Source organism: Uloborus diversus, chromosome 4 (assembly GCF_026930045.1).
Source record: "Uloborus diversus isolate 005 chromosome 4, Udiv.v.3.1, whole genome shotgun sequence".
In the NCBI taxonomy this organism is placed as follows: domain Eukaryota; kingdom Metazoa; phylum Arthropoda; class Arachnida; order Araneae; family Uloboridae; genus Uloborus; species Uloborus diversus.
The window spans coordinates 190,819,558-190,833,218 of record NC_072734.1 but is presented as its reverse complement, the minus strand read 5'-3'; the positions used below and the strand labels follow the sequence as shown (position 1 = coordinate 190,833,218).

General features: G+C 37.9%; 1 protein-coding gene across 1 annotated transcript in view; it reads right to left on the bottom strand.

Annotated features, from left to right (window-relative positions):
- The window catches only part of LOC129221065 (zinc finger E-box-binding homeobox 1-like), a 165,920-nt gene that overhangs the window by 111,671 nt on the left and 40,588 nt on the right, over nt 1–13,661 (bottom strand). The window contains exon 2 of the mRNA XM_054855502.1: nt 10,165–10,398. Within this exon, the coding sequence (XP_054711477.1) occupies nt 10,165–10,398 (234 nt within the window). The remainder of the gene's footprint in view (nt 1–10,164; nt 10,399–13,661) is intronic.

The following is a 13,661-nucleotide window of genomic DNA, read 5'->3' as shown; positions in this document are numbered from 1 at the left end:
ACCTTTGTAAATGTCTACGTGTCAGAAAATACCTATACATAAATAACAATCTCACTTGCCGTATCTATACATTTTTATTTTACATCACATTTCCTACATCGAAAATTTTTAGAAACTTAAAATATACATATGGTACTAATTTTCAGTTTCACCAAAGGTTAGATAATTGGAAACTCAAATTCAGGCTGCCTTCATTATAAATTGCAGAACCAATTTGAATTTTCTAGCCACTTTGCAACCAGTTGCTCCAACATTTGGAGACTGATACCAGCTTAACAGTATCCGTTAACTTGTTTAATTGGTGTTGTCCTTGATGGAGCACCAGCAGCCGCTCAGGGGCATATTGTGAGCATTGATATTGCGATTGAATAACATCATCGTGCAATCAGTTTTTCTTCGTTCTTGGGCAAATCAGGAAATCAGCTTCTCTTTTTTTCTTCGTCTATGTGCATAACAAGCAACCACATCCTCTTTTGCGTCTTTATTTATGTGGACATCAGGTAATCAGTTTGTCTTTTTCTTATTCGTCTCCATACACATCATGAAGTCATTTTCTCACTTTCTCCTGCGTTCATCTGCACGTCAAGCAATCAGTTTCTCTTTTTCTTCTTCGTTCATCTGCACATCAAGCAATCAGTTTCTCTTTTTCTTCTTCGTTCATCTGCACATCAGGTTATCAGTTTACCTTTCTCGCCTTCGTTCATCTGCACATCAGGTTATCAGTTTACCTTTTTCGCCTTCGTTCATCTGCACATCAGGTTATCAGTTTACCTTTTTCGTCTTCGTTCATCTGCACATCAGGTAATCAATTTCTCTTTTTCGCCTTCGTTCATCTGCACATCAGGTTATCAGTTTACCTTTTTTCTTCTTCATTCATGAAGAAATCAGTATTCCCCCCCCCCTCTTTCTTCATTCATGTGGACATCAAGTAATTAGTTTGTCTTTTTCTTATTCGTCTCCATACACATGATGCAGTCATTTTCTCCCTTTCTTCTTCGTTTAGGTGAACATCAGAAAGTCAGTTTTTCTTTTTCTCCTGCGTTCATCTGCACATCAGGCAATCAGTTTCTCTTTTTCGTCTTCGTTCATCTGCACATCAGGTTATCAGTTTACCTTTTTTCTTCTTCATTCCTGTGTACATCAAGTAATCAGTATTCCCACCGTCCCCCATTCTTCATTCATGTGGACATCAGGTAACCACTTTCTCCTTTTCTACTTCGCTCATGTGCACATCAAGCAATCAGCTTTTCTTTTTCTTCCCATCCCTGAGCACATCAGGCAATCAGTTTCTTTTTTTCTTCTTGGCTCATGTGCACACGAAGCAAGCAGTTTATCTTTGTTTGTTTTCCTCATGTGCACATCAAGCAATCATTTTCTTCTTTTCTTCTTCCCTCATGTGCAAGTCAGGCAATCCGTTTCTATTTTTCTTTTACTTTTGTGGGCACATTATAAGAAAATTCCATCAGCTCAATTAAATATGGCTAAACCTTACTCAAAACATAACAGTAAAAGGAGCAAAAAATATCTCAGCAATATCCTGAATACTTTAGAGCGATAGAAGTTCGTGTTGAAATTCTGGAACTTTTAAAGTCGAAAGAGAATTTATTTCAGCTGTGTAAAAGAAAAAAAATAGACAACCCAAAAAACAAAACCCGCATAAATATTAGGAAGCTCCAAACAGTAATGCTTTGCAAATAAGGTGGAGAACAATGGCACGATATCATTTTTCAAATAACATTTCGAAACGTACATTACTATAAGCTTTTCTAATGAGCGTTTTGGAGGGAAAAAAATGTTGCCGCAAAAAGGACAGCGAAATATAATTTAGTGTTCGGAACCGCACCTTTAAAATAATATCCGGTGCCATTCCTCGAACGTGGAATATGTGAATTTCGCGCGGGGGAGGGCGGAACAAGATATCCGAATGAATGGAATTGAGACCTAAAAGTAGCGGCAGGTACGCCTCCGCACAAAAGCGCGGTCGGCATACCGCGGTTCGAGAACACCCCCCTCCCACCCTGGAAAGGTATTTCACCCGTTTAAATTAAACCGTTTGCTAATTAACTGGGATTCGGGCATTCCGTGGAAGGAAGGAAATATTTTATCTTTCTCGGTTTTGTATTGTTTCCTGGAATTTTCTCCTGGCGAAAATTTCCGCGTCTCAATAATTTTCGTTTAAGATTACGCTGCCGCAATAAAAGCGCTACGAAAAAGATGCCGGAATGTTTGGTTAGGAATTGTTTATGAAGAAAGCCATTACTTTCGGCTAGAGCCCCTATAAGTGGAGAGGCCGACGCAACCGCCATGTTGGAGCAAGCGTACTTATCGCACAACAGGGAAATACGAAATAAAAAACATTCCGCAGAACACTGCAGCATGTTGGCAAAGATGACAGAGCATTTACAACGTAATGATAGTAAAAAAGTCATGAGGAATAAATCGATATTAACCTCACCATTAGCGCAGCAAGAAATACCGTTTGGAGGGGGTTTTCTGAACAAAAATACCTTCTCGAGGGGTTGATGAAAAATACCTACTGGAGAGGGTTTTTTGATCAAAAAAACCTTCTGGGGTTTTTTTTTTTTTGATGAAAAATACCTTCTAGAGGGGGTTTTTGATCAAAAATACCTTCTGAAGGGATTCTTTGATTAAAAACACCTTCTGGAGGGGTTTTTTGATCAAAACAACCCTTTCATGTGCACAAACTACTGTATTGGAATTTTCGATATGTTAAAACCAATGGCTCTGGGGGTGTTTTCACCTCCAACCCCCCCCCCCATCCCCTCTTCACCCAGCCAATGAAACCTCACACAAGCGAGCTCTATTTCCAGGCTGCCAGTCACTTCGTCGGCTATTAAATTATCCTTTTTTTTTTTCTTTCTGCATCTGCTGGAAATCTAAAGAGCTGAAATCCTTTTTTGTGTGTGGAGTTGTTTGCACAATTAACAACCGAACAACCACCCATTTGACTCCATTCAACATATGCTACTGAAATCTCAACATCAGCATCAGTGGCGCAGCGAAGGAGGGGAGGGGGGTAAAAACACCCCCCAGAGGCATTGATTCTAACATAAATGCAAATTATAATTTAGTAGTTTATGCATTATGAAAGAGATGATTTGATCAAAGAGACCCTTCCAGAAAGTATTTGATCAAAAAACCCTCTCCAGAAGATATTTTTGATCAAAAAATCCTCTCCAGAAGATATTTTTGATCAAAAAATCCCCTCCAGAAGGTTTTTGATCAAAAAACCCTCTCCAGCAGGTATTTTTGATCAAAAAACCCTCTCCAGAAGATATTTTTGGTCAAAAAATCCCCTCCAGAAGGTATTTGATCAAAAAACTCCCTCCAGAAGATATTTTTGATCAAAAAATCCCCTCCAGAAGGTATTTGATCAAAAAACCCTCTCCAGAAGATATTTTTGATCAAAAAACCCCCTCCAGAAGGTTTTTCTGGCTGCACTAGTGATCAGCAGCAATGCTATCGCTGCGAAACACTGGACCTAGTTTGCTCCAAAATGGCGGATGCGTCTGCTCCTCCACTGTAGGGGCCTTACTTTCATCGAATGCAGGGGGAGGAGAGGAGACCCGCTCTGGATTTATGGGTGGACCGAGTTTAAATTCTGACGCGCGAATATTTTTCTCTGCAAGTGCACTTTTACGTTTCGCACTTCGTAAAGTTTGCAAAAATATGGGCACAATAAACTCGACATTAGCTGAAAAATAAGCACGAATTAAAAGAGTCAACAGCGCTCCGGTCACGTATTCTTGCGGGGCAAACACGAAAAAGGCGCGAAATTTTCTGCCTCCATATTTATGGGCGTTTCCGTAATTGGTACACGGGTGCCTCTTATTGCAGAGAAATATGAAGACATATAAAGAAATGCTAGTTTTTACCGTGACGAAGAAGAGGTGTTGTTCAGCATTTTCTCAACTTAAATGAAAATGTCTGCAACGGGAATAAATTCTTGGAGTATGTTGGAACAAAATGATTCTATGCAAAGTTTCACGAAATAATTTCTTAGTTCAAAATAATTTCGTAATTTTGTCTACATGGAAGATTCAGATGATTGTTGAAAACTGGTGAATCCGTAATTTGAACACGATGGAATTTGACACGAAATTTTTCGGCATATTAAGAAAGGTTAGTTTTCAATAGTGACGAAGCCGCAGCAAAGACTAGGTGCAGTTGTGTATTTTTCAACTTAAATGAAAAGGTCTGCAACGGGAATAAATTCTTGGAGTATGTTGGAACAGAATGATTCTATGCAAAGTTTCACAAAATAATTTCTTAGTTCAAAACAATTTCGTAACTTTGTCTACGTGGAAGATTCAGATGATTGTTGAAAACTGGCGAATCCGTAATTTGAACACGATGGAATTGGACACGAAATTTTTCGGCACGTATAGAAATGTTAGTTTTCAATAGTGACGAAGCCGCAGCAAAGACTAGGTGCAGTTGTGTATTTTTCAACTTAAATACAACTGTCAGAAGCTGAAACAGGCTCACTTGAGATATACAACTTATTTCATGTTTCAATGAAAAAGAGGTCAAGTCAAACCATATAGAATAGATTGATCAAAAAGTTAAAATCACGAGGTGATGGCCAAAATGGCGAAGTTAATTTCAGAGTTCTTCAAGTACAGCATAAATCCGAGTTGAATCTATTTGCATATAAACAATCAGAATTATACAATCAGAAGAAAATTATTATTTACAACTTTTAGGAGAAAACACCAGAAGTACTTTTTAGCAGAAACCAACGAAAACTCTCCCTCTAACGGAAAACATAAAGCACTCACTCTTGAACACAAACAAGTTGCAATGCCTCTTTAACAGAAACCCATTGTGTACCATAATTTAGTAGAAATCCAGTCGTTAACAAAAATCTGCAGAAATTCAATCTACAACAGAAGCCAACAAAAATCAACTCTAACAAATAATCAGAAATGCATTCTTTAATACAAACAAGTAGAAACCCGTCATTAACAAAAACCCATTCTGTAACAGAACTTAGCAGATACCCAGTCTTTGAAAGAAACTTGCAAAAATTCACTCTATAACAGAAACCAGCCAAAACGAATTAGGTAACACAAAACGGTAGAAACTCACTCTGTAACAGAAACCAGCAGAATCTCACTGCTTAACAGGAAGCGACAGAAATTCACTGTACAACAGAAATCAGCAAAAACGAATTTGGTGACACAAAGCAGTAGGAACCCACTCCTTAACCGTAGCAGAAACCAGCAAAATCTCACTGCTTAACAGAAAACGGCAAAAATAGTCTCTACAGCAGAAACCAGCAAAAACGCATTCGGTGACACAAAACAGTAGAAACCCACTCCTTAACAGAAGCCAGTAAAAACTCATTCCGTAGCAGAAAGAAGCAGAATCTCACTGCTTAACAGAAAGCGGCAGAAATTCACTCTACAACAGACACCAGCAAAAACGCATTCGGTGACACAAAACAATAGAAACTCACTCCTTAACAGAAACCGATAGAAACTCACTCCGTAACAGAAATCAGCAGAATCTCACTGCTTAACAGAAAGCGGTAGAAATTCACTCTACAACAGAAACCAGCAAAAACGCATTCGGTGACACAAAACAGTAGAAACCCACTCCTTAACAGAAGCCAGTAAAAACTCATTCCGTAGCAGAAAGAAGCAGAATCTCACTGCTTAACAGAAAGCGGCAGAAATTCACTCTACAACAGACACCAGCAAAAACGCATTCGGTGACACAAAACAATAGAAACTCACTCCTTAACAGAAACCGATAGAAACTCACTCCGTAACAGAAATCAGCAGAATCTCACTGCTTAACAGAAAGCGGTAGAAATTCACTCTACAACAGAAACCAGCAAAAACGCATTCGGTGACACAAAACAGTAGAAACCCACTCCTTAACAGAAGCCAGTAAAAACTCATTCCGTAGCAGAAACCAGCAGAATCTCACTTCTTAACAGAAAGTGGCAGAAATTCACTCTACAACAGAAACCATCAAAAAAGCATTCGGTGACACAAAACAATAGAAACGCACTCCTTAACAGAAACCGATAAAAACTCACTCCGTAACAGAAACCAGCAGAATCTCACTATTTAACAGAAAGCGGCAGGAACTCACTCTTCAACAGAAACCCACTTTAAAACCATTAGTAGCCCACTATTTAAACAGGTTGGCCAGAACTGCAGTTTATTCCAACACACACTGTGTGTTCCAACACATAAACGATTCATAAACGTTCCTGGAAAATAATAAGCAGCTGATGTGCCCAATTTCTGCCAGTAACCTTCCTGAAAAATTCAGTAATCTTTCCATTTAAAGCCAGTTGTGTCTCTAGAACTTAAGAGTAACTAAGGTAGGTATGATATAACAGCTTGTCACCTTCCTGATTTATCAAGAAAGTTCCAAAGCCAGCACTGTAAATATGGCCAAGTGCCTAATTGCAAGAAAGTATCAAGAATTTTACTCTCCTGCAATTCTTGCAAAGGTACGTAATCCATGGACTTATTTGCTCGCTTTGGGAGCTTAATCAGTCTGGATGGTCCGTAATCAAACTGAAACCGATACTGTTCATAAATACGCTCAGTTAATCTTTAAACAGGGAGCTAAAAATATTTTTCACAATAGTGAGAAGTCTGCATTCGTGCTACTTGTAGCAATTCAGGAAACGTTTTGACAAAGATACTTGATTTTTTCAGGAAACGGATAAAATCCATAGGAATCCTGAAACGTTAAACGGAAAAAATCAGTAACGTTTCGGAATTTTTTTATAGTTAAAAACAAAAATCTTCCACCCGCAGAAGAAAGACCTGGCAGAGCTGACCTTTCCCGAAAAGCAGAAGTCCAAGATTTCTAGAACAAGAAAGAACGAACGACGGCAGCGGAGGGCAAAGTAACACGCATTCAATTCCCCTAACTGCCAAATATTAATCCAGTTTAAGAGGAGGAAATGATCATTTAGGTGCAGGCGGTCAAGCAAATGAACTTTTCCAGAATCCGAGCACCGCACAAAAACAGCGATTCATTAATTTTGAGCGGGAAAGCAATGAGAGGCCATATCCGTGTAATCCACTTTTTAATGAGTCATTTGATGTGTGCTCTCGAGACTCAAAAAAAATCCGAAAACAATCCAACTCGTAATTACATTTGCATAATTGATTTTAATATCCTCGGATTGAAAAATATGTTGCACAATTAAACGTCATTTATTCATTATTTTGAGAACGATCATCATCGGTGATGATTTTTGGTTTATTAATTTTCGTTGTCGAAGCTTTGATTACTGTTATACCTTTGGAAACGGAAAAAAATCCATTAAATCTGGTTTTTCCCTCCCCTACATCATAATCATTTTTACTCCGGCGATTTTCCATTTATGACGCGTTCCATTTTAAACATGGGCTTTAATTAATAAAGTAGCGAAGGTCTTTCTTTAATCTATGTTTTTTCCCCTCTCTTTAAAACTCAGACATTACCATTTTACTACCGTTCCCACCAAGGAACTCATTGCTCCTCGAAGCGCTACTTTGGCGGGGTGTCCAGTTGGAGATGGTGATTTTTAATGCAGTTCTGGTTTCATTCCGAAAATGCATATATCTGGAAAATGTGACCATTTCAGGAAGGTTGAAAATTACAGAAACAAGCTGGCGATTGTGAGAAATGAGTTCCACAGATAATCCTCACATATTTTCAGTAAGATTATGATCAGTGAAACTGATACATGTGATTATGAGAAATGAGTTCCGCAGATAATCCTCACATATTTTCTATAAGATTATGTTCAGTGAAACTGATAAATGTGATTGTGAGAAATGAGTTCCGCAGATAATCCGCACATATTTTCTATAAGATTATGTTCAGTGAAACTGTGATAAATGTGATTGTGAGAAATGAGTTCCGCAGATAATCAGCACCTGATTACCGCACAGGCCAACTAGGCCTAGGCCTGGGGCCCCATCTTCCTAAGGGGGCCCAAATTACTTAAAAAATAATGCATAGCATTACAACTGTATGAAAAGTACATGTTTGTTTTAAAGTAATAATAAAAAATACGGACTTTTTAGTTGGAAATAACTTTCTTGAAGGAGAATTCTTATTCATTCTTCCAGTAGCGAATTTACCATTTCACAACTATGAAGTGCCCCGAAGGTGATTCATGAATGCACATAATAAATGATTAACATAGTTCTGTGATAGACAAAGTGGCCCCCAAAAATGTATTACGACCGGACTATAGAGCCTTCAGGGGGCCTCGAAACCAATGTGGGCCTAGGGCCCCACTTTCAGTTAGTCGGGGCCTGCAGATAATCTTCACATATTTTCTGTAAGATTATGTTCAGTGAAACTGATAAATGTGATTGTGAGAAATGAGTTCCGCTGATTATCCTCTGATATTTTCTGTAAGATTATGTTAAGTGACGCTATGATACATGTGACTGTGAGAAATGAGTTCCGCAGATAATCCTCACATATTTTCTGTATGTTCAAACTGATAAATGTGATTGTGAGAAGTGAGTTCCGCAGATTATCCTGACATATTTTCTGTAAGATTATGTTCAGTGAAACTGATAAAAGTGATTGTGAGAAATGAGTTACGCAGATAATCCTCACATATTTTCTGTAAGATTATGTTCAGTGAATTTGATAAATGTGATTATGAGAAATGAGTTCCTCAGATAATCCTCGCTTATTTTCTGTAAGATTATGTTCAGTGAAACAATAACTGTAAAAGCTTTGCCGGCTACAAATCCGATTGCCAACCGGACGAGTTTTGCTTTTAGACATGTTTACTACCTGGTATATTAGGTTCACTGGAAAATTGGTAGACGTAATTTCATACTCAGGTTGTATTAAAAATACGCACTTATACACATAGATACTTTTAATATTTTCAGGTAGTAAGAGCGTTATTGTTCATGGTCTCACTTGCAGCATTGTTTTAACTATGTGACAGGTCTCAGGGCCCAAAATACTGTCGGCTTCCTTATTTTGCTTTTTTTTTCTCTTTAGGGTTTAAATCAAGGCTGCAGAGTCGGAAGGAAGTTGACCGCTCTAACTCCGATTCCTTTGCCCAAAAGTCAATTAGATTCCGACTCTGATTCCGTAGCCATTGTGGACTCACAGGGGAAATAACCTACTCCGACTCTTAGAATTTCAAAACCCGACCAGAGTTTGACTTTCGAATCCTACTTCTGTACTTCGAAATCAGTCTGACTCCGCGATTACGACGCACTGGATTAAATGCAATTTTAACTCAAACAATTTTGACAAACTAGCCACGTCGCCCGGCTTCGTACGATCTACCTCGAAAATGAAAGTTATGTCAAGTGACACGTGTTCAACACTCGGGGTTGAAAAAAAAAAAAACAGTGAAATTTTGGGGTAGATCGCGGAAAAATAACCCCCAAAAGTAAATATTTTATAAATACCACGATTACAGGAAAAGCCTTTAAAACAAAAGCAAGCATTTTACTTGTTCAAATTCGAGAAACAAAAATGGCAACAGATCTTTCGTCTCAATGATTTTCTTCGCGCTATAAATTTGAGCATTGTTGCGGAAAGTTGAGACGAAGCACTGAATAATCATTTGAATAGAGGAAAGCCTTCGAAAAATAAGGATTTTATGTCGAAACCTAAGTGTTATAATTAATAGTTTTTTTATTGATATCTCCGCTAATTATTATCGGCAGATTGCGTTAAATAGCCAAACATAAAGACGGGAAGATGACGAATCCATCGATACTTGGTTCGATGGTCAGTTCACTGTCATTCGGGAAAAGAAACTTGGACATAGATACATAGGTACATACATAGTTACATACATAGATACATACGCTCAGTTTTTAATCATATAAGATTGTTACGGAAAGTTGAGATGAAGCACTGAATAATAGTTTGAATGGAGGAAAGCCTTTGAAACACAAGGATTTTATATCGAAACCTAAGTGTTATAATTGATAGTTTTTAATTGATATCTCCGCTAATTATAATCGGAGGATTATGTTAAATAGCCGAACATAAAGACGGGAAGATGACGAATCCATCGATTCGTCTGGTTCGATGGTCAGTTCACTGTCGTTCGGGAGAAGAAACTCGGACATAGATGACTACATACATAGATACATACGCTCAGATTTTAATGATGTAAGATAAACTGACCTCTGTGCGCGGACTCTGTGGGGGAGGAGGGCGCCCCATCTTTGTTGTCTCCCCCCACGGGCTCTGGGAAGATGACGGCAGTGTCGCTGCGGCCCAGGTACTCTCGGATCTCTTCGTCGTCGCCCTTCTTCGCCTGAGCCCCGTTCAGCGCCCCGCGGGGCGGAGACAGGGCGGGCCGCATGCCTACGGACGGGTCGGCCTCGGAATCCTCGGGCATGCTGCTCTCCAAGTCCACTGAAACAAAAAGAGACATTTATTCATTTATGAATTTACTAGCAAAAATACCCGGAATTGCCTGGGTCAGAAATAATTGTGAGACACAATCGCCACTTTCATTCGTTTTCTGTGCTAACTGAAAGAACTCAAAACACACCGTATTGGCGTGATTAAAAATCGAACTTCTTCCTTACCCATTAAAGTAAAATAGCAATAAGTATAAAGAACGGACGAGTATTCATTTAGAAACGAAAGCACGAACTGAAGCATATAAAAATGTGATGAATTTCCAAAATATGAACTAACAAAAACAAAGATCACTAGAAAATCCGTGCGCTTTATTTAATTAAACAGTACACACACAAAGAAAAAAAAAAGGTTCTCAACTATGTTCCCCTAGGTGTGCAAAAAGTAGAGTTTCCAAATGTTTAAATGACTTAACTCATGTTTGCTCCGGAGAAGCCTTGATTCAAAATATTCATTATGATTACTTTTTAATATTGCTGTTGTAAGGCAACGAATTTCGGTAACAATGGGTTTTATATTTAATCATTTATTGGGAAAATGACAAGACATTTACTATTTTCCATCATAACTTTTTTAAACAGTTTTTTAGGAATAAATTATAGCCAATGTTTCTTCCCGAGAATGGTGAAAATGGTTAAAATCGGTCTAGTTGTTTTGAAGATTATGCATATAGATATATTGTCTTATTTGGGGGGAAAGAGGGGGGGGGGCTTAAGCTTCCGTGCAACACATCATGTCTCCGAAACTGGCGATTTTACGCCTGTTACTTGAGATTCCGAGAAGAGCATTTTACTTTTATTTTTGATTTCATTTTTTACTTTTTTTTCTATTTTGTACTTTGCTTAAAATATTGCTACATTTGAGCGTATTTCTTCAGTTTAGGGTAGTTTTCTCAACACTTGGAGGGTAAAATTGAGGTTTGCAGTAGCTAAGAAGTAAACAGATGATTAGATAGTTTGTTAAAACGCCACGTTTCCACCGCATGACTTTTTTTGTACACCAAAAATATATGTTTTTTTTTTTTTTTCCCAACAACTAAAGAAATTATAAGTACCTTGTTTGAAGTTGTAAATTCAAAAACATACAATGAAATTCTAGGTTTATTAATTTATTTTTATTTCATGTATTTGTTCCTTTTTTTATTTTGTTAATTCTTAGATCCTTTTATACCTTTATAAAGTGTGGTAAGCGTACATAGCAATTAAAAACTGCAAGAAGTTTGATGTTTTGTTGACGTTGGACTAACATGTAGAAGAAAATAACACGCAAAAATGCAAAAAAAAAAAAAAGCGTTACTGTAAAGATAAGAGTAAATTCTAAACTCGAAGTTTGCAGCGAATGTATGCAGGAAGGACTATTTTACAAAGGGTAATAATAGAAATATCGACTGTATTTAACATTCGGTTTTATGCTTTCAAATGCTTAGCTGTTGCTCAACATCAAATGTTCAAATTATTTATATTTAAAAAATACATTTCCGTCTCTGCAAATGTATTTTTGAAATACTCAACGTTTGAAATACAAGCGTTTTTCTAAAACAAGAGATAAAAGAGAAAGAACTTATCTTACATCCTTGTTGTCCCTACCAAAATGATAAATCAGCACCTCACTAAAAATAAAGCGAACGAAGTTATGATATATCACTCTGGAGATCAATTTGGATAGTTAAAGAGGTAATGATACTTAAGTTTCAAACATAAAAATAAATTCCGTTCTCAAATCGAGATGATTCATTAAAACTATTTTTGAGCAATCACATTGCTTATTGTTCTCACTTGACAGTTTTTGGCGTTCCCATGATTTTATTTTCCTCCCGCCTCCTTCTGCAGTACCACCGTCGACCGGCCCCTCCCGATGCTGCTCCTCTAGCGAAACCAGTCTCCAGGTTGCGTCCATATCCTGAATGCACACGCATACACACACACCTACACACACACGTATATATACATACACTTTCACACACACATACCAACACAGTCATGCCTGCCCACAGACACAAACACACACGCCTACACACATATAAGTACACACACATACGTACACACACGCCTACACACATACATACACACACGCCTACACACATACATACACGCCTACACACATACCCCCACAAACCGCACACACACACACATACCAACACACTTATGCCTGCACACAGACGCAAACACACACGCCTACACACACATACATACACACACGCCTACACACACATTTGCACACACACACACACTCGTGATTGCGAAAAACATAATTTGAATTCAAGATGTCAAAATTCAAATAATTATTATTTTTTTTAAACAATCTTCTCTTCTTCAAAGCAAGTCTAATGTTTTTATTCCTCAAATTATTTTAGAAAAATTCACACCACATGACCAAGATGCATGCACGGTAAATGCTCATTTCCCTTTAATAATTAAAGCGTTAATTTTCCGTTAAAGAATAAAACTATTTAGCAAAAGAAAAAAATCTAGCACACTTGAGCGGGGACAGATGCTATGATCCACATCCATTTTATAAGTGCAGGGAATGAAAATGAATGATCGCGACTATTAGGATAATAACGACCGTTTGCATTTGGTAGGGCGCCAAATGAAACTGAAGATGGGGTGATATGCTTTTTGAACCACCGACTATTCATTCCGTGTCAGGAAAGAAAGGTCACAAAATCATGAATCCAGAAAATATTTCTCGAGTATCAAAAGGAGAAAATCTTTATAGTTCTTGCTAGTGGACCTCAAATGATAAAGTTGGGCAAGATCTCCTAAAGTGTCATTATGTGTTATGTTACATGTGCTCAATATTAACGTGACACCCAGAAAAGTGCAGTGGGAAATCTAGTAATGATTAATTATATTTTTGTCTCAACAAGGTTTAATTGAGCGTAAAAGCATTTTGCACACACAAACACGAAAATTGAATTCATTTTGCATTACCTCAACGCTGCAGTTCTTTTTTACATAATACCGTTTCTGTCAGGGTCACTATAGCGAAGCCAGAAATACCTTCTGGAGAGGGTGTTTTGATCAAAAATACCTTCTGGGGGGGGGGGGGTTAATGAAAAATTACTTCTTTGGGGAGGGTGATCAAAAATAACTTCTGAAGGGGATTTTTTGATCAAAAATACCTTCTGAAGGGGTTTTTTTTTTTGATCAAATTAGTCCTTTCATATGCATAAACTACTGTATTAGAATTTGCATTTTTGTTAAAACCAATGCCTCTGGGGGGGGGGGGGGGTTAACCCCCAAAACCCCCCA